Below are 27,476 nucleotides of genomic sequence, written 5' to 3'. Positions count from 1 at the left end.
TTTCCACTCCAGATTCTGGAATAAATCTGGGGTGGAGCAGGAGTCTGTATTGTAAAATAAGCTCCCCCTGGTGATTCTGAAATAGATGGGTGAAGTCTTAGCTCCCCAGCAAGCCAGGAATCACTGCTGTGTAAAATACTCAAGCGGAACGTACCCTTCAAGCCCAGCTAATCCAATGCCTTCCGCAAGAAAACTGAGGCCCAGAGAGGGGAAGTGATTTGTCCAAGGTCACACAGCAAGCCACTGGCAGAGCTAGAGCTTGGACTTAGGTCTTCTGCCTCCGAACCTGGTGTTTCTCTACCTGAGTCTACCGGATACTGGCTACTAAGACTGGTCTTCAGGTTGTCACATGCTAGGCTCAGCTAGGTTGGGATGCTGCAGGGGGAGGGGCCTCTCCAAAGTGGAGCGGGGCTGACCCGGTAAGGGGTTGGGGGTCTGGAGTCATCCCCATCCACCTGCAAAGCGATTCCTTCTACAGCCACTTCCTGAGCCCCAACTTCAAGCTGAGGAACCTGCCTGTGGCAGCCGAGACGCCACTAAACACCCTAGTGCCCAGGATACGGAGTGAGATGTTTGCCCCGTATCACTTCTGTCTGTCCCTTGTACTTCCCTGTCCGAGGAACACTCCTAGCCAGGCTGTCCTATGGAGGGCTTCACTCCAGGACCGGCCCACGGAGCTCCACAGTCCTCAGGAGACTTCAGAACCTCAGAAGTCCGTTAGAAGAGGCTTCAGGAACGTGGAGTCTTCAAACCACATGCACACAAACACACACACACCTTCACCCCCACTACTGTTCCATGCGGCCTGTGGCTCTGATGCTGCTCGGTAAGAGACACAACAGATTATTTTCTGTAAAGTAGGGCCTGTCCCCGGTCTTCTCCCAATATCACCGATGGTCAGTGACAGCACAGTAGAGCACATGGGCCACCACCCACTGCCCAGCCTGAGTTCTCTGGAGACGTATTTAATGACAACATCTCAGAATACCAAAGACACTCCCAGATCACGCAGACCCCAGACGCCAGGGGCAGGGGACTGAGGAATTAAGTAAACAAGACAGTGTGGTACTATTACAAGGATGGACCAATAGACCAATGGAAGAGAACACAGCTTCCAGAAAAGACCCACAGGTGACTGACGACAAAAGACTACACTGTGTGATTCCGTGTATATGAACTTCAGCGGTGAGTGAAAGTGACCTCTGGTGACAGAGTCAGAAAGGCAATTCTGGTGAGGGTGAGGGAGCCTGCCAGAGGGCTAGAAACAATTTGCATCTTTATCTGGCTGGAGATTACATGGGAAATCCATGTGGAAACGAGGGAAGTGTGCCATCCAGATCTGGGAGCTTCCCTCTCTGGGTCTCCCGATTCCTCACCTGCAAATACAGACACACTAAGCCGTCTCTCCTAAGTTTACAATGTAGAAAGGGCCTGGCACAGGGATGGTAAACACTAATGGTATAAGGAGGTAAAGGAAGAAAGGATAGCGCCCCATGATGGTAATAATCAACTACCAACTTGGAGCATCAACCAGACATCAGGTGTGATGCTCAGCCCTGCTCACGCACTGCTTATCTCCTCCTCATCTCTCTAAAAACGGAACAATGTTTACATGAAATGGAAAAAACCGTGCCTGACGTGAGTTAAAGGGGGAAGGGTTGCATTCAGATAGTGCCTGTGTGGCGGACAGAGCTTCTCAGTCAGTTCTACACCTCCTTCTCCAAGGAGTTACTGATGCCACCGTCACCCGGCTGGCCCTGGTTCCACCGCAGCCCCAGGCCAATCCCCGAGAGGGGGAGGGAGAAGGTGGGGGAGCAAAGACTTTGATGTCCTACAGAACTGTGTTCAAACGGCTGGGCTCTGTCCCCACTAGCAGTGTGAGGTTGGACAAGTCATTTGACCTCTCTGAGCTTTAGCTTTCTCATCCATAAATGGGGTTATGGTCTCTCATCTCACCCTTGACAAGACAGCTGTAAGGAGTAGAGACGACATGTGTCACGTGCCTGGCACATCTTAGTTGCTTATAATTATTATTACTGCTGTTGTTTTCCCCAAATCACTCTGATATCAGCCCGCCCCACTCTGCATGTCCACAGAGAACAAAACACCAACGCTCTACCCCAGCCCTGCCTCACAGAGGCTAACCCAGGGCATGAGGCCGGCTTATTTGTTCTCCACTAATCCAGAGGACGTCCACTGAGCGTCTGCTCTGCACAGAACACTGGCCTTATCTGCAAGGCCATTTAAAGAGGGGTAGAGGCAGGGGCAGATGAGCCCAGGCTCTCAGAGGGCATCACCCTGCCCAGCTCCTGCAGGCCACCTCCAGCCCAGCTGCCCGTCCTCCCAGGACAGCACTCAGCCACGAGAGCAAGAACTATAGCAGGGCACATCTTTGTTTGCAGCTGTCTTTGAAAATCAAAGCTGCCTCTGATAAAACACCATTACAGCCCTGAACTCACTGTATCCAAAGAGATTAATGGATTTGGGGGTGCTGCTGCAATGAAAATCCCACCGCAGCTGGCAGTAAGTAAATGCCAGCAACCTGGTGGGGGAAGGGAAGGCATGGGCCTCTGGCATCTTTCCTGGTCAGCAGGCAGAGACCCTGCTCCCTTTAAAGCTGTTCGGGAAAAGCCAGAAGCGATCTCCCTCCCCTCCCCACTAGAGCCAAAGACTTTGTACTAGAGGGTCCTGGTGGGCAGAGGATCCCTGGCTAGACACAGGACCCACCCCACCCCAACCAACAGTGGAAGAGATGGGCAAGCAGGTCTCCTCCCTCCTTCCTGTGTGGGAGCTTGACCCAAATACCCTCCCCAGGCCCACCTTAGAAGGCAACAGTGACAGAAGCAGTCAGAAGACCCAAGCTGTGCTACTGGCCAAGCGACCTAGGGAAAGACACCTGCTCTTCCTCTGAGTTCCCTGCCATCTGTAAAGTGGAGAGCTCAATTAAAACAGTCCTTTGCTGGGGCGCCTGGGTGGCTCAGTTGGTTGGGTGTCCGACTTCAGCTCAGGTCACCATCTCGCGGTCCGTGAGTTCGAGCCTCGCGTCAGGATCTGGGCTGATGGCTCAGAGCCTGGAGCCTGCTTCCGATTCTGTGTCTCCCTCTCTCTCTGACCCTCCCCCGTTCATGCTCTGTCTCTCTCTGTCTCAAAAATAAATAAACTTTAAAAAAAAAATTAAAAAAAAAAACAGTCCTTTTCTTATCTTTTCCCGGCCCCCAAAGGGAGATCTCTTCCAGAAAAGCCCCTCCTTTTATGGACTAAAAAACAGTGGAGTCAGAGGGACTTGGGTCTCAATCCTAGCTCTACTAGCTGTGTGACCTTGGGAAAGTTACCTCCCCTCTCTGAATCTCTGATTTCTCATCTGCAAAATGAAGACATTAAGACCTTCCTCCCAAGTTTATAATAGAGAAAAGGGCCCGGCACAGGGAGTTAGGCATTCAATAAACATTAATGGCAAAAGGAAATAAAGGAGGAAGGAGGAAAGGAAGAAGGAGAAAAGGAAGAAGGAGGAAAAGGGCAGAGCCCAAAGGTAAGAATGAAAACAACAATCAGGGTGCCTGAGTGGCTCAGTGGTTAAGCGTCCAACTTCGGCTCAGGTCATGATCTCATGGCTCATAAGTTCGAATCCTGCATCGGGTTCTGTGCTGACAACTCAGAGCCTGGAGCCTGCTTCAGATTCTGTGTCTCCCTTTCTCTCTGCCCCTCCCCTGCATGCTCGCTCGCTCTCTCTCTCTCTCTCTCTCTCTCTCTCAAAAATAAACATTAAACAATTTTTTTAATAAAAAAATTTTAAATAAAAAAATTTTTTAAAAGAATGAAAACAACAACAATCTTGCTTCCAAATCAGAGCACTAAGTACATGCTAGGCACCATGCTAAGCACTCGTGTGGTCCTCATAATCTTCGTAGGAGGAGGTACTGTCACTGCCCCCATTGACAGAGGCCACACAGACACCCGGAGGCCTGGGCTCCCAAACCACACACTCTCCTACCATTCTACTGGCTCATGTGCTGAGCCAGGGTGTGGCTTCCTCCTCTGGGCCATCCCACCACTGGGACCACAGGCTCATCTTCATATGTCGCCTGGAGTAGGGAAAGGAAGAGCACGCACCTCTCTCCATTCCCTCCTCTCGCCTACCCAGAGTGCTAGATCACGTCATTACGATCCTCAACACCCTTTGTGACTCCCCAGGACCTCCGGGGTCCTGCCGGAGGTCTTCACTACCTGCGCCCACCCTATTCCTCCACTATTTCTCCCTGGAAACCCTGCCAAACTTCACCATTCCCTTCCCCTTCCTTGCAGTGCCATCGCTGCCCCCCCCCCCAACTCCTCTACCCCGCAGATCCCTACTCATCCTGTTGGGGAAGCCCACCCACAGCAGATGCCAGCACTTCCTCCTTGCCGCTCTCTGGGATCTCCCCCACCCCCCTCCTGCTGCTGCGGGGTGGCGGCAAGGATTTAGCTGTGTACCCGACTGCAACACTAGGCGGGGAGCTCCTTAAAGAAGGGAAATATGTGTGGTCCCCTCTGAACCCACATACCCAGCTCATAGGAGGGACTACAAAAATGATGGGCGCTGTTGAAAAAGCACAGTTCCACCCGTACCTGTAAGACCCTATGGCAATCAAGAAGAAGAAAATGGGGCACAGTCCCCACCCCACTGGCCAGCTTTCTTTCCCTGAGATCAACAGGGCAGGAGGTGGGAGACAGAAGCCTCACTTTTCTCATAGCTCTTTGAAGTAGAAGCAGTTGGCTCCTGCTGTCCCCTGCTGGCCTGATCCCTTGAGGCCTGGGAGTGGCAGGGAGAGGGGACGGCGGAAGTGGGAAGAAGCTGTGCCCACGCCCCAGGGGGGCAGAAGAAGTAAGTCCCACAGATTTCACACCACTGTTCTCTGGGGCCGCTCAGCTCCGTGGGGTGCAGATGGCCCAAGAAGACACATGGTAATCACTTGTCCAGGCAGGGGCTACCACCAGGGCCTCAGCATGTGCCTGCACCCCACTGTGTGCTCCCAACCCCCACCTTAGGAGACAAGGCAGAGGACTGGACTGGACGCCCTGGAAGGGTGCTTGGTGCTCAGCGACATTGTAATTCTTCAGTCAACAGGTCCATTTCAAGGCAGTGAGACCTCACCGGGACATACCTGCCCTCGGTGGGCGTCCCTCGCACAGCAGCCATGAGAGCTCAACCTCACCTCGTTGACATCAATCTTGTTCTTCTCCATGTAGTCTCTGTCATTGACCTGGCCGCCATCCACAAACTCCATCAGAAGGACCCGCTTGGTGGACAGCTCCCAATAAATGCGGGGGACCTGAAATGGGAAAGAGCAGGTCAGAAGGGCTGGCGGGCCGGAAGCTAGGGGCCAGGACCACAGAAAGGTACAGTGAGCCAGGCAAGGACAGATGCTCCTGCCAGGAACAGGAGACAAAGCCTGAGCGGGACCTGAGCAGGAACAGGTGGGGAAAGCGAGGGTCGGGCCAAGACAGGAGGGCAGGCCAGGCTGCCTCCTCTGCCAGCAAGGCCTCTGGTCCTTCCGTTAGAGATCCCCTCCTGCTTAGGGACCATAGAACGGCTTCCCCACCCTCCTCAGTGCCTCCAGACACAATTAAGAGCCAAAAGTAAAACTGGGACTTAGGGGAAAAGGTGTGGAACCCCCCATACCTGAGCCAGAGTTGGCATTAAAAGCGATTTCCCTCTCTCACTAGGCCAATTGCAAGCTCCTCACACGAATCTCATCCCTTTGCCTCAGCTTCTACACCTGTGCAATGGATATTTTTTATGTATATGTTTATGAATGAGTTAACCAAAGAACAAATTTTTTTACTGGATGATAAATTTTTCAGTAAGGAAGTCCTGAGTTTTCTCATGCCTGTTCCTACAGGTCTTCTGTGGCAGACAATGCTGGATCCTAACCCAGTACGTATTCCCAATCCTCCTCTTCCCCAGAGATAGGAAAAACGAAATATTTTCCCTGCTGGCTTTGCAATCAGTATGGCCACAGGACACCATTCTGGCTTATGAGTGGAGGTCTGCTAGAAGCTCTGGGAAGGTTTTTATTTTCTTCATAAAAAGGGATGTTTGTAAATGGTGCAGCTCTTCTTACCCTTCTGTCCTACTTTGAAGTGAATGTGAGGGGCGCCTGGGTGGCTCAGTTGGTTAAGCGTCCGACTTCGGCTCAGGTCATGATCTCGCGGTTCGTGAGTTCAAGCCCCGTGTCGGGCTCTGTGCTGACAGCTCAGAGCCTGGAGCCTGTTTCAGATTCTGTGTCTCCCTCTCTCTCTCTCTGACCCTCCCCCGTTCATGCTCTGTCTCTCTCTGTCTCAAAAATAAATAAACGTAAAAAAAAAAAAAATTAAAAACAAAAAAAGAAAGTGAGTGTGATACCTGGAGCTGCAGCAGCTATCTTGCAACCATGAGGAAAAGACCAAGAAAATCAGAGGTGCCTGCCCTGATACGGTCAAACCACTAACACAATATCAGCAGGCAACTGCTGTAAGCCTTCTTGCCATGTGAGGAAGATAAATCTTTTTTGTTTATGATACTCTAAATTGGGCTATTGGTTACCTGTACACAAATGCATTCCTAATTGATATGCTCTCCAACTCCCTCGGACTCTAAGAACACCCAGTAGCCAAAAAAAAGAACAGATTTCACCAGGATTAGGCAGGAGGTCAGACCGCACCAATGGCTGCTGGGCTGCCATATGAGTGAGTGACAGCCAAGAGTGCCACCGATGCCAGGACGAAGGAATTACTGGGATATTTAGCATGTCACGTTTCCCCAACAACTTGATGGGCTTGTTTCCACATACAAATAAAGAAACTAGGGCAGCTAATTCAAGGGTTCTGGGGAATAAGGACTTCCCTCATCTCGACCCCCAAAACTCATCTGGCAGCAAGACCCCAGTGCTCAAGTCAAGAAACCTGTTTCCCTTCCTACTTCTGCTAACTGTGCCATGTCTTAGTCCAGCCACTTAACCTCCAATGCCTCAGTTTTCCTCCTTACAAAGGACTGTTCCTGCCCCGTTGCAAGGAACTCTGAGGATAACTGGGGCTGCGCATGCCAGTAAAACACCCTGGGCTTCCTGGAACGAGGGTCCCAACTGAAGTCAAGGTGTCATTTGGGTTTGCTACTTTCCTACGGTTTGGGCCATTTGAAAATCTGGGCTAGAGAAATCTGTGACTCTCTAGGACTGTGAACTGAAATTTCAGTCCTGCTCGGCACTTCTCAAAAGCTACCTTTAAAAATATGAGTGCAAGTTTGCTGTCCTTGACCATGGCTTCCAAAGGGAAGGGACACATTTTGGGGTTAAGTTCTTCCCCGGGTTTGTTTGGAAACCTAAGCTTGGCAGTGGGCACCAGGGGCTCCAGGGACATGAGGTCGAACCCCCATCTGGGTCTGCCTGGGGCAACATGGAAAACAGCTTGAAAGAGCCACAGATGGAATGAGAAAAACCCAAAGACTGGAGACTCTGGCCTTGTTAATAAGGGCAGTGGGAGGCTGCACTCCCCGCGCCTCCACCTTTCTCCCTGGTCTCCCCCCAGATGCAGCCATCCCTGTCTGACAACACGATGGCCCTCTGCGGCACCTGCTTAGATCTCAGATGACAGAATACCAAACCGGGAGGTAGAGAGCTTTGCCATGAGAGTTCAGGGAGGATGGCAACTGCCCCCCGATGGCGACACCACAGAATGGACTTCAAAAGGCAGATCTGCTCCCTGCACAGTTAGGAGAAACTTGGCTGGACAGTGGGACGTAAGGTAGACAACTTGCTCCTAAGTTACCCTGTGGGCAGGAGGGTTTGAAGTGTAAGGTGAAATTCCCTTCACCCCAAAACCAGTGTTTCATCCCCATGCCTTACTCTTCTCCTCCCATCACAGTAGGGAAAGATGAAAGAGAATCATTTTAAAGAGGCAATGAGAAGAACCCACCACCTCCTCCAAACAAAACTGAACCTAGGGAGGTTCACGGCCAGCGAGGCCCAAGGGTCACACCCTGGCCATCAGGACTCTAGATCCAAAGTCTATCTCCTTGATAAAGATCACAGGCCCCACTCCCGTGGGCTCCACATACCCCCATGCTGGGGCCAGTCCTGATCCAAAGAAGGAAGGCACAGATTATGGAAAATTCCAGCTCAAGACCTTGGGCCTCAACCTCATAATCTGGCCCTGACCTCACGCTTCTATTTTGTTCCTGCGCTTTGGTGAACACAACTGTGAAGCAGGCCCCAGTTTGCCTGGGCCAGTGCCCATCACCTGAGGGAGCCCAGGGAAGCAGAGCACAGACCCGGAGTCAGATCGTCAGGCTGGAGCCCTGGTTCTGCCACCTCCAAGCTATGTGACTGCAGGTACATTGCATGACCTCTCCGAGTGCCAGCTTCCTACCTGAAAAAAGGCGATGGCATTGAAGCAACATCCCCAACTTCCCACTAGCATGTGTGGAGTCCTGGCACTCGACACAGCAGCACACACTTAGCACCTGCTAGACAAGCATCAGCTGCCATATGACAGTCGTGTAGAGTATCACAGGTGGTTCTGATACACAACCAGGGCTAAGAGCTAATACTACAGACAGTTCAGCACAATAAATTATTGTGCCCCATGAATTATCATGAAGGCAGAATAGCACAGTGATTTAACATGCAGGCCCTGGGGCCAGGTTGCCTCCATCCAGAACCTGCCTCTGCCCCATACGGGAAGCTGTGTAACCTCAGGCAAATGGTTTCATCTCTCTGGGCCTTAATCTCCACACCACTGACATGGGGCTAATCATGGCATTTCCCTCATATGGCTAGATAAGGATTAAAGAGCAAATACGAGGCACCTGGGTGGCTCAGTAGGTTAAGCTCTGACTTCAGTTCAGGTCACAGTCTCATGGTTCGTGAGTTCAAGCCCCACATCAGGCTCTGTGCTGACAGCAGCCTGAAGCCAGCTTCAGATTCTGTGCCTCCCTCTTCTCTCTGCCCCTCCCTGTCCCTCTCTCTCAAAATAAACAAACATTAAAAAGTAAATAGGGGCGCCTGGGTGACTCAGTCGGTTGAGCATCTGACTTCAGCTCAGGTCATGATCTCACGGTTCATGAGTTCAAGCCCCACGTCAGGCTCTGTGCTGACAGCTCAGAGCCTGGAGCCTGCTTTGGATTCTGTGTCTCCCTCTTTCTCTCTGCCGCTCCCCCACTCGTGCTCTGTATCTCTCTCAAAAATAAACATTTTTTAAAAAGTAAATATACACAAAGCACTTTTAAAAAGCTGTCTAACATTGCATAGACATGTGAAAATTATTAACTCATACTAATTATCATATATCAGTGGTTCTTAACCTTTATTTGTGGGAAATTATTCTCCAAAAGCATACACATCCCTCAAGATCTGCCCACAACTTCTGGAGAGTCACAGGATCCTAACCTTGCACTAAGGAACCCTGGAGTGGCCCTGCTCTGGAGACGACCACTTTACCTACCCTGCCTTGACATGTGCAGGCGCACTCTCATGTCTTCCGGCCTCAAACCCCATGGCTATAAGGCTTCTCCCTCCTACCTTGTCCCCAGCTGTCCCCTGGGTTAGTCACAAACCTCACCGCATGCTCTGTCCCCTCCCCATAACACACACACACTCTGACTACAAATCCACAAATGCCCTGGTCTTGACCGTTCAGCCTGGCTGCCCTCTCGCCCTCTCCCAGTCTCCCTGACACCACATTTGCATTCAGAGCTCGTCTGAAGATCCGAGATTTATGGCGTGGGGCTGAGGTTATTAAACCCCACTGGAAGATGCCTCACACACTGAGAGGTAAACTCTTCACTGAGGCTTAATTACGCACAGATGTTGTGATGGGGTGCCAGTGTGCAAAAGCAATCTATCTCCAGTTTTAAGAGCTGAACTGGGTTCACAGTGCAAAATTCGCTTCCCACTTGTTATGTGTTTAAGCAAAATTAATTACTCAGGAGCCCTAGTAGCACCATTGTCTTAGGAACAGTGTGTGGGTTTTAGAAGCAGCAGGTCGAATCGTTACATTAATTATTTACCCATTTGGCATCCTCATTTCAAAAATTTGTGTTATTATTATTATTACATGTCTTGGTCTGGCAGGCGCTAGTTGGCCTCAGCCAGAGGACGATCTGCTGTTTCCATGGGAACGGTGAAGGAGATGGTTCTGTTTGTCAGGTTCATAGTTCTGGTGCTGAGGAGCACCCCTGCTGGGTAAGAGGCAACAGAATGTCCTCAGGCGAGCACCAGAGATGAAATCAGAAAACCTGGGTTGTAGCCCTAGCCCCTCTACTCTAAGACTGCCATCTGTAAAAGGGGATGATGGCTGCTGGCAGGATTCAATGTCATGGTACCTGCAAAGTGTTCAGGGCAGCAGAAGAAACATTTAGTAAGGACTGCCTATCCCTTTGTACAATGAACACTTCTTGGAACCCCGCTCTGAGCTCCTTTATCCTGAGTAGAATTAAGTACTTGCTCTCGGGCATCCACAGAAACACAGCAAAGTCTCTGCCACAGTACGTACCTACGTGCATGGCACAGACCTGCACTGTGGCAACAGTGTGTTTGTCCCCGCTAGATGGGAAGTTTGCTCAGGTAGAAGCCAAACCCTCTCCTACTCATCCAGGTACCCCTAGCTCCTAGCAGAGCAACAAGCTCAGGAAATGTGAGATAAAGGAATGAAGGAACGGGACATGCAAGTAGAAGCAAACATAGTTTAGACTCCACAGCACTATGCTAATTAGTCTCACTCCTTGTCTAAGAGAGCCAAGTTTTTATTTTATTGGTGGCTTGAACTTCAAGGCTGGGGCAGGATTACCAGATCTAGTCTGCACATCTGGATTTACAGGCACAAAAGGGTCTGTACACGCAGATTTACAAGGAAAAACCAGTCAAGCGTCCAGCAGGCATTTAGACAGACCTGGCTCTCAACTCACTCAGAGTCAAACTTTGCCAATGGCTACATCTTTCACCAAAATCAGTGTCAAGACACTACATTGACCCACAGTTGCAGCTTCCCTCCCATGAGCTGAGCTTCAGGATTCTCAGGTGGCTAGTAGAAACACACCCTCAGTCTTCCCATCTCTGTTAATTAATCTGGATAGAAGTATAAACACTACCTCCATTTCTTCGGATGTCTTCAGAAGCCACGAACACTTTAGTCCAGAGCAAAAGACCTTCCCATTCAATGCACTGAAACACCCTCCTCCCCAAGAAGAGTACTGCTTGACTATTTGCTCTGGAACAAGCACCTGGAGCTCCTAAAGGCTCCGTGACCTCCCTTCCCACATGCTCCAGGCTTCCTGAGTCAAGACAGAAGGGCCTGATCTCTTCAAAGAGTTGAAAGCCAAGCTCTCTATACAGACTACCAGAGGGGCCCAGCCTCTGCACCATGAAGAGGAGCCTCTGGGTAAACGGGTCCACACCCCGCCACAGACCTAATGTGTTGTAAGAACAGTGGCGGTGACGTGCATCTCTCTCATCCCAACCCCCATGGAGCCCGTGGGGACCATCAGGCCAGTCCTCAAAGGCCAGCGCCAGTGGCAACCTCCTTGGCAGAGCCTTCCCTACCCTACCCTACTCCCTACCATGGGAGTCCCCTCTCCCAAATCTCTAGAACGCTTACCAGTGGACCTCGTACAGAGCTGCTACTTCGTATCACTCGATATCATTTCCCTCAGGAGGAGTCTTCTGTCACCATATAGGCAGTTCTACAGTAGTTGAAAACACAAACTTTTTCCGATGTGACTGATCTACCAGGGGTCAGTTTGATCCTAATCCAAATTTTGCACTTGCTTCTATGGGCTGTCATCCACAGGAAGCACTGTATGACCTCAGGAAACTGCTTCAGCTGAACTGCACGACATGGGCACACACAACACACACAGACGTACACCTAAACGTCGCCACGTGCATACACCCGCCATCATCACTTCCCATCCGGTTTCAGACGACCCTCCGTCCACACCTCAGAACAACACTCCAACAACTCCTCTGATGCCCAGTTTCACAAGCAGATGTCAAGGTAGAGGCCCTTGTTCTGCTGCCTTACGTACTTCTCAGCCATTTAATGTGTGCAAAAACTACAACACTGGTTTCACTAGGCTCCCACCTTCTTTTATTTTCTGGGTCACCGGTGACATTTCTTAAAATGTGCATTTTCTCTTTTGCGAATTGTCTCTTTTTGTTATTTTTTTTTTTACTGACGTGTAATTAACATACAACATTCTATTAGTTTCAGGTGGGTGATTCAACAATTCTATACATTACTCAGTGCTCATCACAATAAGTGTACTCTTAATCCCATTTATCAATTTCACCCATCCCCCCACCCGCATCCCCCCCTTTGGCAACCACCAGTTTGTTCTCTGTATTTCAGCCTGTTTTGTCTTCTTTTGTTCGTCTGTTTTGTTTCTTAAATTCCACATGAGTGAAATCATATGCGGTTTGTCTTTCTCTGACTTATTTCACTTAGCATTACATACTCTAGTCCATCCAAGTTGATGCAAATGGAAAGATCTCATTCTTTTTTGTGGCTGAATAATATTCCATTATATATATTGGGATAGGTATAATATATAATATATACTGAAATACATGTAATATAATATATATAATGGCATATATATTATATATATTTCAGTATATAGTATATATATTATGTGTTATTTTATATATATTATTACATATATACATAATATATATTGTGGAATGTATATAATATATATAATGGATTATATATTATATAATGGTATATGTATAATAATATTATACATTATATAATATCATATATAATAGTATATATATTCCATCATATTCCATCATATATAATATATATATTATATATACATAATATATATTGTGGAATATATATATAATATATACAATGGAATATTTTATATATGTGTGTGTATATATATCATTTGGTAATATTATATACTGACTATATATATATATGTAAGTACTGTACATATACATATATCACATCTTTATCCATTCATCTGTGGATGGACATTTGGGCTGCTTCCACATCTTCGTTTTTGTAAATAATGCCGCAATAAACACATTTCAAATTTAGTGGGCTTTTTCTTTGGGTAAATACCCAGGAGTGGAATTACTAGATCACATGTTAGTTGTTTTTAGTTTTTTGAGGAACTTCCAAAAGTGTTTGCCACAGTGACTGCACCAATTTACATCCCCACTAAAGGTGCACGAGGGTTCCTTTTTCTCCACATCTTCACCAACACTTGTTATTTCTTGTCTTTTTGATTCTAGCCATTCTGACTGGTACATGGTGATACCTCAGTGTGGCTTTGGTTTGCATTTCCCTGATGACGAGTGATGCAGAACACCTTTTCATGTGGCTGTTGGCACTGGGGTAAGCCTAGCCCTATTTTCCCCCAAGAAGCCCTGTGGTTTCTGTTGTGTGATTTTTGCATCCTGTGGAGATTTCTAGGAAAACATACGTTGTATTATAACAGAACTGACTATATTAAGCGAGGTAATATACATATAATGGTAGGAACAGCGCCAGAGCTCAGCTGCATTAGCCACCATCAGCAGCAGCAGCAGCAGCATCCCATGCTTCATGGAGGCAGAGACCCAGCTTACAGGCCCTTGGGTAGCACTCAATGTCTCAGAATTGCCAATCATTCAATAAACATCTGTTTGACTGACAGGCCAACGATCACATTTGGCATTTCTTTGTAATGCTACCTTCAAGAGTTTTAAGGAGCAACACCAGGGACAAATCATCCATCCTCGGAAAGAAGACTCAGGAAGGGGGCATCCCCACTCATGTCCTGCAGGGGGAGTGTTCAGGGCAGGGACGGGCCTTCCCTGTGCTCTCTGACCAGACCACCTTGCCTCCACTGCCCTGCCCCTCCCACCTTTAAGAAGTCAATGTGCTTGAGCATTTGGGCCACTCTCTCAGCATTCCTCCCTTCGTTGAGGAAATCCAGCTCCAAAGGCAGGTTCTTCTTGGCCTCGTCCACCAGCCACATGAATTCAAACTCTGGAAACAGCTGCTTCACAGCCAGGACGAGCACCTGAAATGCACCAAACACCCCGTCAGTCAGCCCATGGCACCCACCACAGAAGCTCGGGTCCCTGCCCTCCCGCCTGGGTCCAGGCAGAAACAGCTCCCCAGGCCTCCTCTGAAGTAAGGCCTCCCTGCTCCCCAGGGGCCCATCTCTGTAGTTCAAATCCAAGAGGATAAAAGCCCAACAGTTGCCAGCAGCCACGACTCCCATGTGCCAAGCCCTCCCCGCATGCCCAGTGCTGGGCTGAGCGCTTATATCGTGACTCCATTTGGTCTTCACAACTCTGGGGCGTCAACCATATGCACTTATCCCCATTTTATAAACAAACAAGTCAAGGCTCTGAGAGTTTATAGGACTGTCCCAAATTCGCCCAGCAAGGAGGCACCGAGTCAGGACTCCACTTGAGTCGACTTCGCCCTCAAACCCTTGCTCTTCCTCACTTACTGAACTGCTGCCTTCAGCCTTTGCTGCTCCCAGACTTGTCCCTCATGGTCCTGTTTACAAAGGGCAGGGAGGATGCTGCAACTGTGTGGCATTTTGTTATTTCTTAAGCTGAGCAGTGGCTACACGAGCATTTATAATGTGATTTTTTTAATACTTTTCCCTTGTCTAGAATATTTCTTGATAAAAAGTACACTGCAATAAGAAAACAAGGCTGGACAAGACAAGAGGAGTAAGAGACAAGGGATGTGACTACTAGGACAAAAAGCTCAGGTTTCTGGCAATTTGGCCACCTTTGGATTCTTGAGTGAGAACACGATGAAAAGTGGGATTTTAGTGGACTTACAGGGCATTTATCGGTTTAGTAATATGAAATTAAACAACCCTGGCAGAGAACAGGAGCCCAGTGATATCTGCAGAGTATGCCATGTCCCCTCCATGGTCTGGGACTCAGTTCTGAGGCTGCTGCACATTGGGGCTATAGATTTAAGATGATCTAGAAAGTTCACGGATGATGGCTCTGCAGTAGGTGATGAGGGGGAGGCCAGGAACATGGGAGATGTTCCAGTATTCCCCAAGAGAAACACAGAAGGCAACTCTCCTGTTCTACTATAAGCCTTCCTGTCAGTGTTCAAAGTGATCAATCCTCCCAGAAATTCTTGACATGAATTATAGTCCAAGTTCTCTGAGAATACCCATCTCTACCCCATGGTTATACCAAACAGTAATGAGCAAGAATTAGAAAACCATGGGCCCATTGGTACCAAGAGACCTACCCCATCTTTTGTGGACTGAATGTTTGTATCCCTCTCCCAAAATTCATATTGAAGTCCTAATCCCCGAGAGATGGTGTTTGGAGATGGAGCCTCAAGGAGGTAATTAGGTTTAGATGAGGTCATGAGGGCAGGGCCCCTATGATGGGATTAGTGCCTGATAAGAAGAAGAAGAGACAGAGCACTCTTCCATGTGGGGGCACAGAGAGAAAGTGGTTCTCTTCAAGCCAGAAAATCCTCACCAGGAACTAAATTAACCAGCACCTTGATCATAGACTTCCAACCTCCAGAACTATGAAAAATAAATGTTATTTAAGTCACCTAGTCTATAGTATTTTGTTATAGCAGCCTGAAAAGACTAAGACGCCATCCCATCTACCCATAAGGACTCACTGAGCCCCAGCTATGAAGCTTGTCGTATGCTCCCTTTTGTCCTGGTCTGTATCATGCCCAGCACGGTTATAGGTACACACAATACAAAAGAAAGAGATCTAAAGCAGGGCCATTAACTACAAGGCATTTACGGCTTTGTTTTTAAACCCTATGTCCCAGACGATGTACCAGATGCCATTCTAAAGGAATCACCACTCAGAGTTATTACACTCAATTCCTACCAAAACCCTTTTTAATTACATTCTGCTGCAGTCTAATTTCTTTTAAGTCTTGTCTAGTCTTTCATGAGCTAGACCTGTGACCTTATGATAATTGATTTAGTTTATGTTTTGTTTCTGTTTGAGTCACACAGAGCTAGGAAGGAGAGGTGGCAAGAGTGAAGCCCATACTGCACGTGTCAGAGCCCAGCACAGGGAGCAGCAGTCCCTGGGGCATCGCCTCTCATCGCCATGCCCTCAGACAGCCCTCAGCTGCCACCAATGGGGAGGCAGAACCGGTGCACAGGAAACAGAAGCACTTGTCCAGGCCACACCTGTCAGCTGAAGCACCTGAATTCTACTCTCTGGGCTCCAAGTTCAGGAAGAAACCTCGTGGACATTTTGCTCCAGCCTAAGTTCCAGAAGTTCTCACCCAGGAGGGCCAAGGAAAGGAACCACAATGGGACTCAGTCATTTGTTTGATCAATATTTACTGATTACCTCCCAGGCAGTTACCCTGGGCCAGACATGGGCATACACAGGGAGCTACATGTACCCTAGTGGGGTCTCTACCTGGGGATGAAGCTTCCGGCCAAACCATAAATCCTCATCATTTATTGTATGGTCACTGTTATTTGTGACATTTTAAACTATCATTAATATCCAAACAGCATTGAAAGGCATTTTAAAGATTTTTCTGTTACTAATCAATTATATAATTAGGCATTACTAGTACAATTGGTTATAAATACCTAATGTCATTAATCATAAAAGCAAAGACTTTACTGATTGATATTAATTGCTAATAGCTAATCAGTAAACCAATTCGTAATCCAAAAAACTTTGCAGTACTCATAAAGCTGGTTTCTAAAGCATTGCACACATAGTGGGTGAGTCACTCCCTTGGTTAACATAAAACAAGAGAGTCTATTTGAATGGAAGTTAGTGGCTCACAGCTTGATAAAAGGATACCATCCCCTTTAGAGTAAGTTTACCAACTTGAAAATGTGATGCTGGCTATGAAGCCCAGAAGATGTACATACTCACATAATTTTGTACATAATCGAGGGGAGTTACCAACCCCTTGAACTTCAAGAGGGTGGGGAGATGGGTCAGTCATCTGGTCCAAATCTAAAATGGCTTGGGTTGCTGCCATTTTAGACTTTTCATGGCTGAGGAGAATAAAACAAAACAGTTTCACCTTCTGTTTGCATTCAATTTCTTTCCTAAGAGCCTGCCCTAAGTAGATTGGTTGAAGTTTTCCCTTTTTGACAACAGCTGCAGCCAACTAAAATAAAACAGGTGTTGTTATCAATTTGGCTTTTTTGAGTTTTCTCCCAAGATGTATCTTCTCCATAAAATTCTTCCAAAAGCCAATGTCTCCACCAGTGCCTAGCATGTTCTCAATACTCAGCAGATGTTTATTGAATATTCACGTGAATGAGTGAATAAATGAATGAACAAATGAACATTTCAAAGGGTTTGTCCTCTCCCCCAGAGAATAATATGTTCACATGTGCGTTATTCAAATACATCAAATTTTTCTATTTCTGAGGTTTTGGTGGGAAGAGGGATTACCTCTGAATTTTCGGTAAACACAATTTTGGAATGCCTGAGAATCTTCTACGTGATTTGAAACCTTATGAATCAATCGAGGTATGTTCAACCATTAATATTTCCTTCAAGATGGAATAATGAAATTATTTTCCTATAGGGTCATTGGCTCACAGGAAGAAAAATCAATTGTGAGCCACACAGAAATATAATGGAAAAATTGAAAGTCACATCAAAGTTTGAAAACTACCGATTGCCATTTAAAGCAACAAAAAAATGGAAATTATCATTATTTAGTGACTACCCCATGCCAGGCACTGCGCTACGAGGCACTTTCTATACATGCTCTCATTTAATCCTCTTCTTGCCCATTTTACAGAGAAAGAAGGCAGTTCCAGGAGGTTAAAGAATTTCTCAAGGTCACATAGCTTGTAATTTCAAATGCAGGACTTGGACCCAGGCTTTTTTCACTCTTTTCTTTATGCAGGCCTGACTCATGCAATACAATACGGGACAATACAATAGGAAGCTTGAGATAAGGCATAAAAAGAACTGTTGTGAACTGTTAAAACCAACTGAAATAAGAACGACTATTATTAAGTTATTATATCTTATAAAAGAAATAACGCTTTATGGGAAAACAGCACACTAAATAGAACGCCTGCACGGATCTGAACTGGTAAAAAATGCATGTTCGACAAGGATCGAAAATCAATTCAGAGTGATGTAAATAGCTTGCCATTCACAGGGTTTATCTTTGTTCTGATAAGTTATTAAAGTGCACAGTTTTTAGAAAAGAGAATGATAGGGTGAAGAGAAGTTTCCATGGGATAGTCTATCTCTGGGGTTTTTTAATGCATTTTATAGAAAATAAAATCAGCTACTGGGAGTCTGTGCCAACACAAACATTACCTAGCCACCCACTGTTCAATCAACACATTCAGAAAAGAAACAAGATGACAGACAGCATGCACTGAAAATGTTGTTCAAAAAAAGTCAAAAACATGACCGTCACGGGTCTTTATTTTTAGAGGCCCTTGGGATGGGCCAGAGGATATCAAACAGTGGATTCTGGTGCTCAGACCAGAGTCCCACCCCTGTGTGGCACAGCACCTTGGGGACAGGACTTAGACTCTTTAGAGAGTGACAGAGCACGAGAGTATTCATCATCAGTTTCAGAAGCTTACGAGACAACAGGGGGTGATACGGGGTGCTGCTACTGGGACCTGGGTATTATGGTTTTACCACCAGCTCACACGTCCTCTGAGTCCTGCCGTGTCTCTAACAGTGAGAACGGCAGCGAGGTCCAGCCTGCTGAGCTCCCTGCTCCTGTGGGTGGCCAAGAGCTGCTGCAAAGCCAGCCGGCCAGCAGCCGAACAGACTCGGCCGTGTCAGTTCACCCCTTCCTGCTGAATCATTGTTCCAATCTCTGGGCCCAATGAGTCTGGCTCTGGACAGCCACTCAAATCAATAAGAGTCACTGGCCGTGCATCTAGAAGTAGAGGTGCCCCAACTATTAAAGGGACAATATCAGGTGATAATGACAAAGCTGAAAAACACCCTTGGCTGTGCCTTTGTCTTTTGTGCAAAGTCACCAACACCATCAGGTTCATCAAACACCATTTACTGAGGGTCGGCTTCCACCTGGCTGCCACCATTCAACAGTCTACCCGAGAGACCGTCCCCTTCCCCAAGAAAAGTGCCAGGTTCGCAGGAGATACAAAACACTAAGGTCGCCTATGCTACTAGGTGCCAACCCAAAAGCCATTTCCCTCACCTTCCTGGCTAACAGAACCCCAATTTTGTGCATCTTTCATGTCCCCCAAGGAAGGCAGGTCTCAGTCGGAGAAGGTGAATCATGATCAAGTCTCTTATGTCTCTTGCCAAGATTGATCTAGACTTGGGCATGCGGCCTACTTCTGGCCAATGAGATATGAAGGAAATTCTATTGAGGGGCTCTTTTTTGATAAGGAATAGGAGGGAAGAAACAGGCCCTCTTTGGCACAGGATGTCACCTACTTGTAGTAGCAGGAACTGCTGCAACTATTTTGGGACCATGAGGAGCACTACCTTAGAAGGACAAGCCAGGATGTGGAGATGGCAAAGTAGAAGACAAAAGGAACCTGGGTCCTTAAAAACCACAGTGAAAAGGGCTGCTGGTGGAGTGTTGGGTGGGTGGATGGGCTAAATGGGTGATGGGCATTAAGGAGGGCACTTGTTGGGATGAGCAATGGGTATTATATGTAAGTGATGAGTCACTGAATTCTATTCCTGAAATCATTATTACACTATATGTTAATTAACTTGGATTTAATTTAATTTTAATAACAATAATAATAAATTATTAAAAAAAAACAGTGCTGTGCTGGATCAGTCAACCTTGGAACAGTCAACACTATCTCTGGCTGTCTTGGAATGTGATATGATACAGGCTACTATCATTTACACCACTTTTAATTGGATTTTTCTGGTACTTGCAGCCAAAAGCATCTTAACTGATACAACTGGTAGGAGCCCCCCCACCTCCTCACTCTCAAAAACCTCACTCCCAAACCTGTCCTTATAGCAGACATGAATTTAGATTTACAAGTTCACTTCTTACACTGCAAATATTCAAAGGTTAAGCCTATTAGTCACTCTCTCCTTACTATGAATTACTCTGGTCAGATTATCTTCCTCTCAAGACCATGCTGCGAGGAATCATAGGGTTGGAGAGGAGAGAGGGACAATAGTGTGCAGCGAGAGGGAAGCATGAGGACACAAAATACCCGCAGTGGTCATAAAAGAAAGCACCAGAAGGCTATGTTTTTCCTCTCCCTTGTCTCCAAGTTTCTGGTGGCTAAGGTCACCCTAATGCCCCCTAGAAATCATTCTTCTCCTGCTAACACACACGACAACCTTTCTGGGGTTTTCATTCCTAAATATAAAATGAAATGAGCTTTCTAGTTAGGCCCTTCTTAGTTTTACAGAGAAGGGTGAGGCCAGGTAGGACACTTTTCCACCAGAGACCAAGCCCAGTGAGAAGGCAGTGCCACTGGTGCTGCTGTGAACGCTGATGTTGGACAGAGGTCACCTCGTTTCCGGCTCCTCTTCTAAAGGCGATGAGTACAGATCTCTGATCAGCCTTGCGACCCCAGCCCCAGCACTGCCTCGGTCACTGTGCATGAGCCACTCTGTGTGTACTCGGCACACAGTTGTCAGGCTGTACTTCCCAAGAAAAGCATCTGATGCTTATCTCCAGGAGGAGGATGCCAAATCTTTATTACCGCTATTATTGCTATTGACCTGACAGCCACCGTTACTTAGAGAATGAGGCTCTGAGTACAGAAATGCCAGCAGCGGTTCTCCTAAACCAAGTGGGTCCTGATGGCACCACTGGGGACAGGAGTGGCTGCTGGGTCCCAGGACACCCAAGGATGCTCCGAGGCTCCCAGTTGACTCCCAAGTATGGCTGTTCCGTAGCCACTGACAGGTGCTCCAGAAAACTTGGGTTTCCAGATGGATGCCCAGTGCCACTCGGGAACCCTGCTCCCAAGCCCTGGTCAGCTCCCTTTTCCATCACACAAAGCAGCTATTCCAAACCTTCACCCCCACCCTGGGCCTCCAATGCCACCTCCTACCCCCTCATTCTCAGCAGATGGTCTTGCCTCCTACTGCAGCGAAAAAAATAGAGGCTATCAGGCTGGTACAACTCAGCTGCCCACTTTCCCTCCATCATCCCCCTCTGCCCCACACACTCATCTGTGTGCAGCCTCACCATCTTCCTCTAGTTTCAATCTAGGCTGATTGGGGCTAATGCTTCCACCCACGTCCTTAGAGCCGAACCCCGAGAGTCTCCCCCAGAATCAGATCTGTCAGTTACTTCTCTTTCCTAGATCTCCAGTCCCCCCACACTCCATGGCCACCCTCCCCATCAGCAACAGCCTGCTCCAGTCCCCGCCTCTAATCCTGTGCTTTGCTCTAAGAACGACATGGTCCTCCCCAGTGTCATGGCCACATCTGAGAAAAGTGTTCTACATTAACCGTCTCCACTACCTGGGGCCTCAGTTTTCTCCCGCCCCTTCACCCCATTCTCCTTGCTCCCTCCACAGGACTCCCAATAACCAAATCCGAAAGGCCCTTTCCAGAGCTTCACTAATTTTATCTCCAATTTGACAGCACTGAGTAATACTGGCAGACTGTATTTCCCCAAATGGCTGCAACAATATCTCCCACTCTGATGCTCTTCTAGAACCTGGTCGCACAGAGGGAGCTTTTGTGACTCTTGTTCTTACCAACAGAGTAAGGAAGAAGTAGTGCTAGGCTAGGTCATAAAAGTGTCCTGTGCTTTCAGCCTTATTCTCGTGGGACGCTTGCTCTTTGAACCCAGCCACCATGCTGTGAGGAAGCCCAAACAGCCACAGGGAGGCCTACTTGGAAGGACCCAAGTCCCTGCCCACAGCCCCCACTGAGCTGCCAGCCATGTGAGCGAGCCACCTGGAAGCAGATCATCAGCCAGGCCCCTCACTGGCACCGCATGGAACACTGGTGAGTCTCTCTACCAACCCTACCCGACTGCAGATTCATGAGCAAAGCACACGACCATTGTTTTAAGGTGCTATTTTCTTTTTTTTTTTTTTTAACATTTATTTATTTTTGACACAGAGAGAGACAGAGCATGAACAGGGGAGGAGCAGAGAGAGAGGGAGACACAGAATCCGAAACAGGCTCCAGGCTCCGAGCTGTCAGCACAGAGCCCGACGCGGGGCTTGAACTCACAGACCACGAGATCATGACCTGAGCCGAAGTCGGACGCTTAACCGACCGAGCCACCCAGGCGCCCCTAAGCTGCTGTTTTCTAACTCTCTTCTTGAATGGTTTCCATTGCATGGAGCAGCACTGCTCAGTCCTGGTCCTCCTTCAATCTCTCTGGCCTTGCCCTCTCCATTCCTGCGGGGGCTTATCTTCCTGGGTATACAACCCCCATGACGGTGTTCCTCACAGCTCTTCCCTTGCCCTCTCCTTTTCTCTTTGCCTGACCTTCCTAAATGACCTCAACTACTCCCCCAGATTCAGCTACCTACCGTGAGCGTCCCTGCTGTGAAATCCTACATCTCTATTTCCATCCTGAATGCAGACCAGCAGAGCGATCCCCATCCAATCTCCTGACCACAGTGTCTTACACCTCACGGTGGTTCCACCACCCGTCCTCCCTTGTTCTGAGGTCATCCTGACGCTACTGATCTCATAAGAAACTGCATTTCCCAGGCTCCCTTGCTAACTGGCTTCCATCTAGGCTTGGCCAGATGGGGCAACACTGGCAAAACGCTGAGGCAGGGCCTGTGGCTCCACCTCCCAGGTGATGGGCCCTACGGCTGTGATCGGCCTCCCAGAGGACCGGCTCATCGTGGGCCAGCTCCACTGGGTGGCCCCAGCTCCTGGGGTCCAGAGAACCATCTCTTCTCCTTGTCCCTCCACCATGAGGGTGGCAGAGGCTTCCTGCAGTTGGTAACTGTTTCACCATCCCATTTGTCTTCTCTGCAATTCCATCCCCTGGGAGCCCCATTTTCTGTTTGGTTTTTTTTTTATTTATTTATTTTTGGGAGAGAGAGAGAGCATGAGCAAGGGAGGGGCAGAGAGGGAGACACAGAATCCAAAGCAGGCTCCAGGCCCTGAGCTGTCAGCACAGAACCTGACACGGGGCTCAAACCCACAAACCGTGAGATCATGACCCGAGCCAAAGTCGGTCACTTCACGGACTAAGCCACCCAGGCACCCCAGCCCATTTTCTGCTTTAAATTCCCTCTGTTGGAAATACCTAGAGCAATTTTCTTTCCTCTCGACTGGACCCTGATGGATACACTGGTTAAAGGCATCCATATTTAATCATTTAAGCCAGAAACGTACAATTTGTTTTATTCTCCCCCTTTTCATTCATGCCAGTATTTGCTACCACCCCATGTAAAGCTGGTCACAAAGTCCTGAAGAGTCTGTCCCTCGAGCCCATCCCTCCCCTTCACTCCCATTCCCCTGCCTTGGTTCACAACAGTATTTCTGGTTCCGACCAGTACAGCAGCCCCTCCGTTAGTCTCCCTGGCTACAGTCTTTCTGCCTTCCAGTATATCCTCCAGACTGCCAGCAGACTTTTGTTTCCAATGTACATCGGATCATGACATTCCCCTGATTTAAAATTCTTGAGTGGTTCCCCACAGACTACAGCAGAGAATCAGATCTGCTCAGTTCCACAGCAGTTCCATACTTGTTGCGTATACTGTTCTATGCCTTCGCCTGCAAGATAAGGCCCTCCGTGCTGTCCTGTCGACCTCCTCAGCCCCATCTGTAACCATTCCCAGACACATCACCTGAACCAGCTCAAGTTCTCCTCTAAGCACACCCTGTTTCTCCGAGACTCAGGCCTCGGCACAGGCTGGGCTATCCTTCCCCCACCTGGCTATCTCACCGGAGCCTCAGTGAAGCACCTCCCCGACCCAGGACGCCCCCAACAGACCAGGCACAGAGTTGACAGCACTGTGCACACACCCCTTTCGTGGAGCTCATATCCCCACACGGTGGCTGTTTGTGTCCAGACCTGCCCTTCTGCTAAACAGGGATGAAGACAGAGCTTCCTCACTCCTATGTCCCCAGCACCCATTGGTGCCTGATGCAAAAGAGACCTTCCATGTGTGTGCGAAGTTTAGTCAAGGTAAGCTGAGGGAACAAACTAAGAGTCCAGAGTGAGGAAAGGAATGGAAGGGAGACAGCAGACAAGGGGAGGGACATGCTGGCAGGTTAAATGCACTGACCTCCCAGTCCGGGTGCTGGCTACCGCCCAGCCAGCACCTGGCTCACCCTCCCTTGCTCTGCGGACAGAGCTAGAAAAGTCCAGAGACACAGTCTTCCATCAGGGCTTTTCCCAGGAACGTTTTTAGGTAGACAAGCTTGTTCACTCAAAACATGGGAGATGAGCATACAGTCTACGTAAATATTTCTATGTGATCTTCCTGTCACTTCTACATCCCTGGGTTGACCACATGCTCCCTTCTGTTATAAATTAACAAATTAAGCTGTAACTTTTCTACTCCCAAGGAAATCACTTTTGGTTCATCTCATTTCTACAAAATGCAACTGAGGTCTCCTTGGCCCCAACAGCTGCCCATCATGTTCTGAGACCATCCCCGGATAGTTCCTAGGAACAAATTAAGAAGCACTGACCAACCCAGCCAAGGGCCCACCCCCCCCCCACCCCAGTCATAGCATAGTCACAACACTTCCTTTGTCATGGTCTCAAGCTTTCCTCTCCTGCCTTGCTGCTCAAAAGGTCACACTCCACCCAGCTGCCTTGAACCAGTGTCACAGGAGCCACCTAGTTTCCAGAGAAATATAGAATGAGGATAAAGGAAAGAGAAAGGGGAAGGCTCTCACCTCCATCAGGAGAATGTCCTTCGAGCTCTGAGCCTGTACCTTTGGATGCTGGACCTTCACAGCCACCGTCCGCCCATCATGCAGCACTGCCTTGTGGACCTGGGCCAGGGAGGCGGCCCCCAGGGGGGTGTCATCAAAGCTCATGAACAAATCATGGATCTGTCAAGAGTGGAGAGAGAATGGAGCAAATAAGATGACCCAGTTCAGTGAAAGGGGCCAAGAGGATGGGCCAGGGCCAGTGCTGCCTGATGCCCCGAAACAGACTTTCTGCTCCACGGGTTGTATGTCAACCCAGCACCTTGCCTGGGCTCCCTGCTGCCATGGAGATTCCCAGCAAGCATCTGGAGGAAGAGAGAAAACACATGTGGAGGGTGTGTCCCCATACACATGCATGGGTGCTCAGAGCACCTCCATTTAAGGCCAAAGAAGTGCTGTCTACAATGTTCAGAATGGAGTACCGTCTGCTCATTTAATTATGCAACATTGCACCCCTGGGACTCTCATGCGCACACATAAAATCAAGAGTAAGCAGAACCAGGGCACCAGACAGCCCAAGGCAGGGATCAGATATTCCAACCAGCCAACATGGAGAGCTCAAGGGATCCCAGGCTGGAGACTCCAAACTTAACAGCCACCTCTTGTTCCTGCCGGAGCAGCAGGCTCAACATGGGTCCTCAAGCCCACTCTCGGCCAGTGGAGCCGAGACCCAGCAGGGACCCCAGGGCCGCACACCCCAGCCTCACTTTTGGCCCCTACCTGCAATGCCACCCAAAGGGAGCCTTGGGCAGATCCCTTGCCCTTTGTCTATGAAATGGAACATGTACTCCTAACTTTTCTGTCTTCTCTTCTTCCTTCCTTCCCTCTTAGAAATGCCATACCAAATTTTCCTAAAGGAAAAAAGTCTTTCTGACTTGAGTGGTCACACCTACATGGTCCAGATATGAATATTCTACCAGATGGGAAGGAGGTCCCCAAAAACCTCTTGCCAAAATGTCCAAGGCTGAAATTCTCACTCCCTCCATTTCTTTAAGTCCCTGTATAGCTTCCCAATCCTGGAAGGTCCAGACATTCTCACACACACACATAAGTGTGCCCATGCATGCTTAGTCCCAAGGCCCTCCTTCTCATGTCCCCCAGGCTCTCACACCCATTCAGTCTTCTTGCCGCCCCCCTTCTGCAGCAGGCACTCCACCCTGCCCCGCAGCCCCCTCCTCTCCTGGGGCTTCAGCAGTCAGACAGCCCATGGCCACCATCCCATCCCTCTGTTTGCTAGGCTGCACTAGTAGCTTGCTAATCTCCCTCATAAATCACTCCCTCCAGCCCTGTCATCATTTCTGTATCTTTCACTAAACTCCATCCCATTTATCAACATCCTTTGGAGGTCAAAGGTCCAGGCAACATGGGAGGGGCCCACACTTCTGTCACAGGAGATGGGTATGGATTGGCTTCCCTGTCCCCCTTCTTCTTCCTGGGTTTTTATTTGTACTCCTCCCAGTGCCTATTTACCCGCCTCCTTCCCCAACCATATACTTGTCTCTTTCCCTCCCTCCTGAGTTCAAGGCTCCCTGAGGGCCAGATTGTCCCTTACATCAATCACCCCAAGTCTCCCCCTACAAGAACCCTTTATTCTGGACTTGGGCTTGGATTGGGAGAATGAAAGAACCACCATCCTGTAAACCTCATCAGAACATCTGCTTCAGGTGGGCAGGGATTTTTGTCCGTCTTGTTAGCTGTCGAATTCCCTGCACTTAGAAGAGCCCCAGAACCAGTTGGTGCCAAACACATATTTGTTGAAAGACTGAATCCACTATTCTCTCCATTGGAGAGGAACTGAATCAACTCTTTCTTCCTTTTGAAATGGCTGGGCCTTCCTGCTCCCACACTCCTACTAATCCAAAATCCTCAAATGTAAAAGCACATGTCCTGTATGGGATTTACCTAGGTGGACTCCCCCTGTTACTCCAGGGCAGGTATGAGACCCCAGCCTGGTCGATCAGAACCCTGAATACCCTGGGTCACACTGACTGGTTCAGAGATGGACAGGTGACCCAACTGATCCAATCAGAATCAACTGTTTTACTTCTGTTTGAACTGTAGGAGAAGATATTTTTTTCTTTCTGCTGAAATTGAACATAAAAATTGAAGTCTGGAGCTATCAGGAATCGCAATAGCAAAAAGAAGAAAGCAGACAAGAGATAGAGAGTGAATCCATGGTTGAGCCCCTTGGTCTAGCCATACCTGAATACCCACCCTATAATTCCTTTTTCTGCTTAAGTCAGTTTGAGTTGTTTTCTGTCACATAGGACTAGAGGGGCTCTGATATTTCTTGGGCCCCATCTGGGGTGGATGAAAGAAACATGAGCATGGTGCCCAGCACCCCCAAGAGGCTCAGTAAACGTGAGTTCCATGGCCTCCCCTCTCTCCTCTCCTCGGTGGCCTCTTGCTGGGACAGAGATCCAGGAATAGAAGGGAGGGAGAGCTTCAGCAATATTCCTGGCCATTACATAATGAAATCAACAACAACTTCCTTTAGAAACCCTCTGGCTGTTCCTAAAGGAGCACCAAGGAGAACGTTTTCTGGAGCATTTCTGTGAACTCAGACCCTCATCTCCCAGGCAGCTGGAACAGCCCCATCTTCCCACTGCAACGGGACTTGGGGGTCATCTGACCCCACTCCCCACCCCAAGCCTCCAC

At 48.4% G+C, this 27,476-nt stretch overlaps 1 protein-coding gene across 6 annotated transcripts in view; it reads right to left on the bottom strand.

Moving 5' to 3' along the window:
- ADCK1 (aarF domain containing kinase 1) overlaps positions 1-27,476 on the bottom strand; it is a 123,334-nt gene that overhangs the window by 18,097 nt on the left and 77,761 nt on the right. For 2 of the 6 annotated variants that reach the window (XM_006933032.3, XM_045060319.1), the window contains 3 exons: positions 24,783-24,941; positions 13,871-14,029; positions 5,142-5,309 (listed from right to left, as the gene is read on the bottom strand). In XM_006933032.3, coding sequence (XP_006933094.1) covers positions 5,142-5,309; positions 13,871-14,029; positions 24,783-24,941 — 486 coding nt within the window. The remainder of the gene's footprint in view (positions 1-5,141; positions 5,310-13,870; positions 14,030-24,782; positions 24,942-27,476) is intronic. The other 4 variants (XM_003987889.4, XM_045060321.1, XM_019833382.2 and 1 more) reach the window with 3 other exon arrangements.

This window comes from Felis catus, chromosome B3 (assembly GCF_018350175.1).
Source record: "Felis catus isolate Fca126 chromosome B3, F.catus_Fca126_mat1.0, whole genome shotgun sequence".
NCBI classification, from domain to species: Eukaryota; Metazoa; Chordata; class Mammalia; order Carnivora; family Felidae; genus Felis; species Felis catus.
The sequence above is the reverse complement of the archived record's forward strand: the minus strand, read 5'-3'. Positions and strand labels throughout refer to the sequence as shown.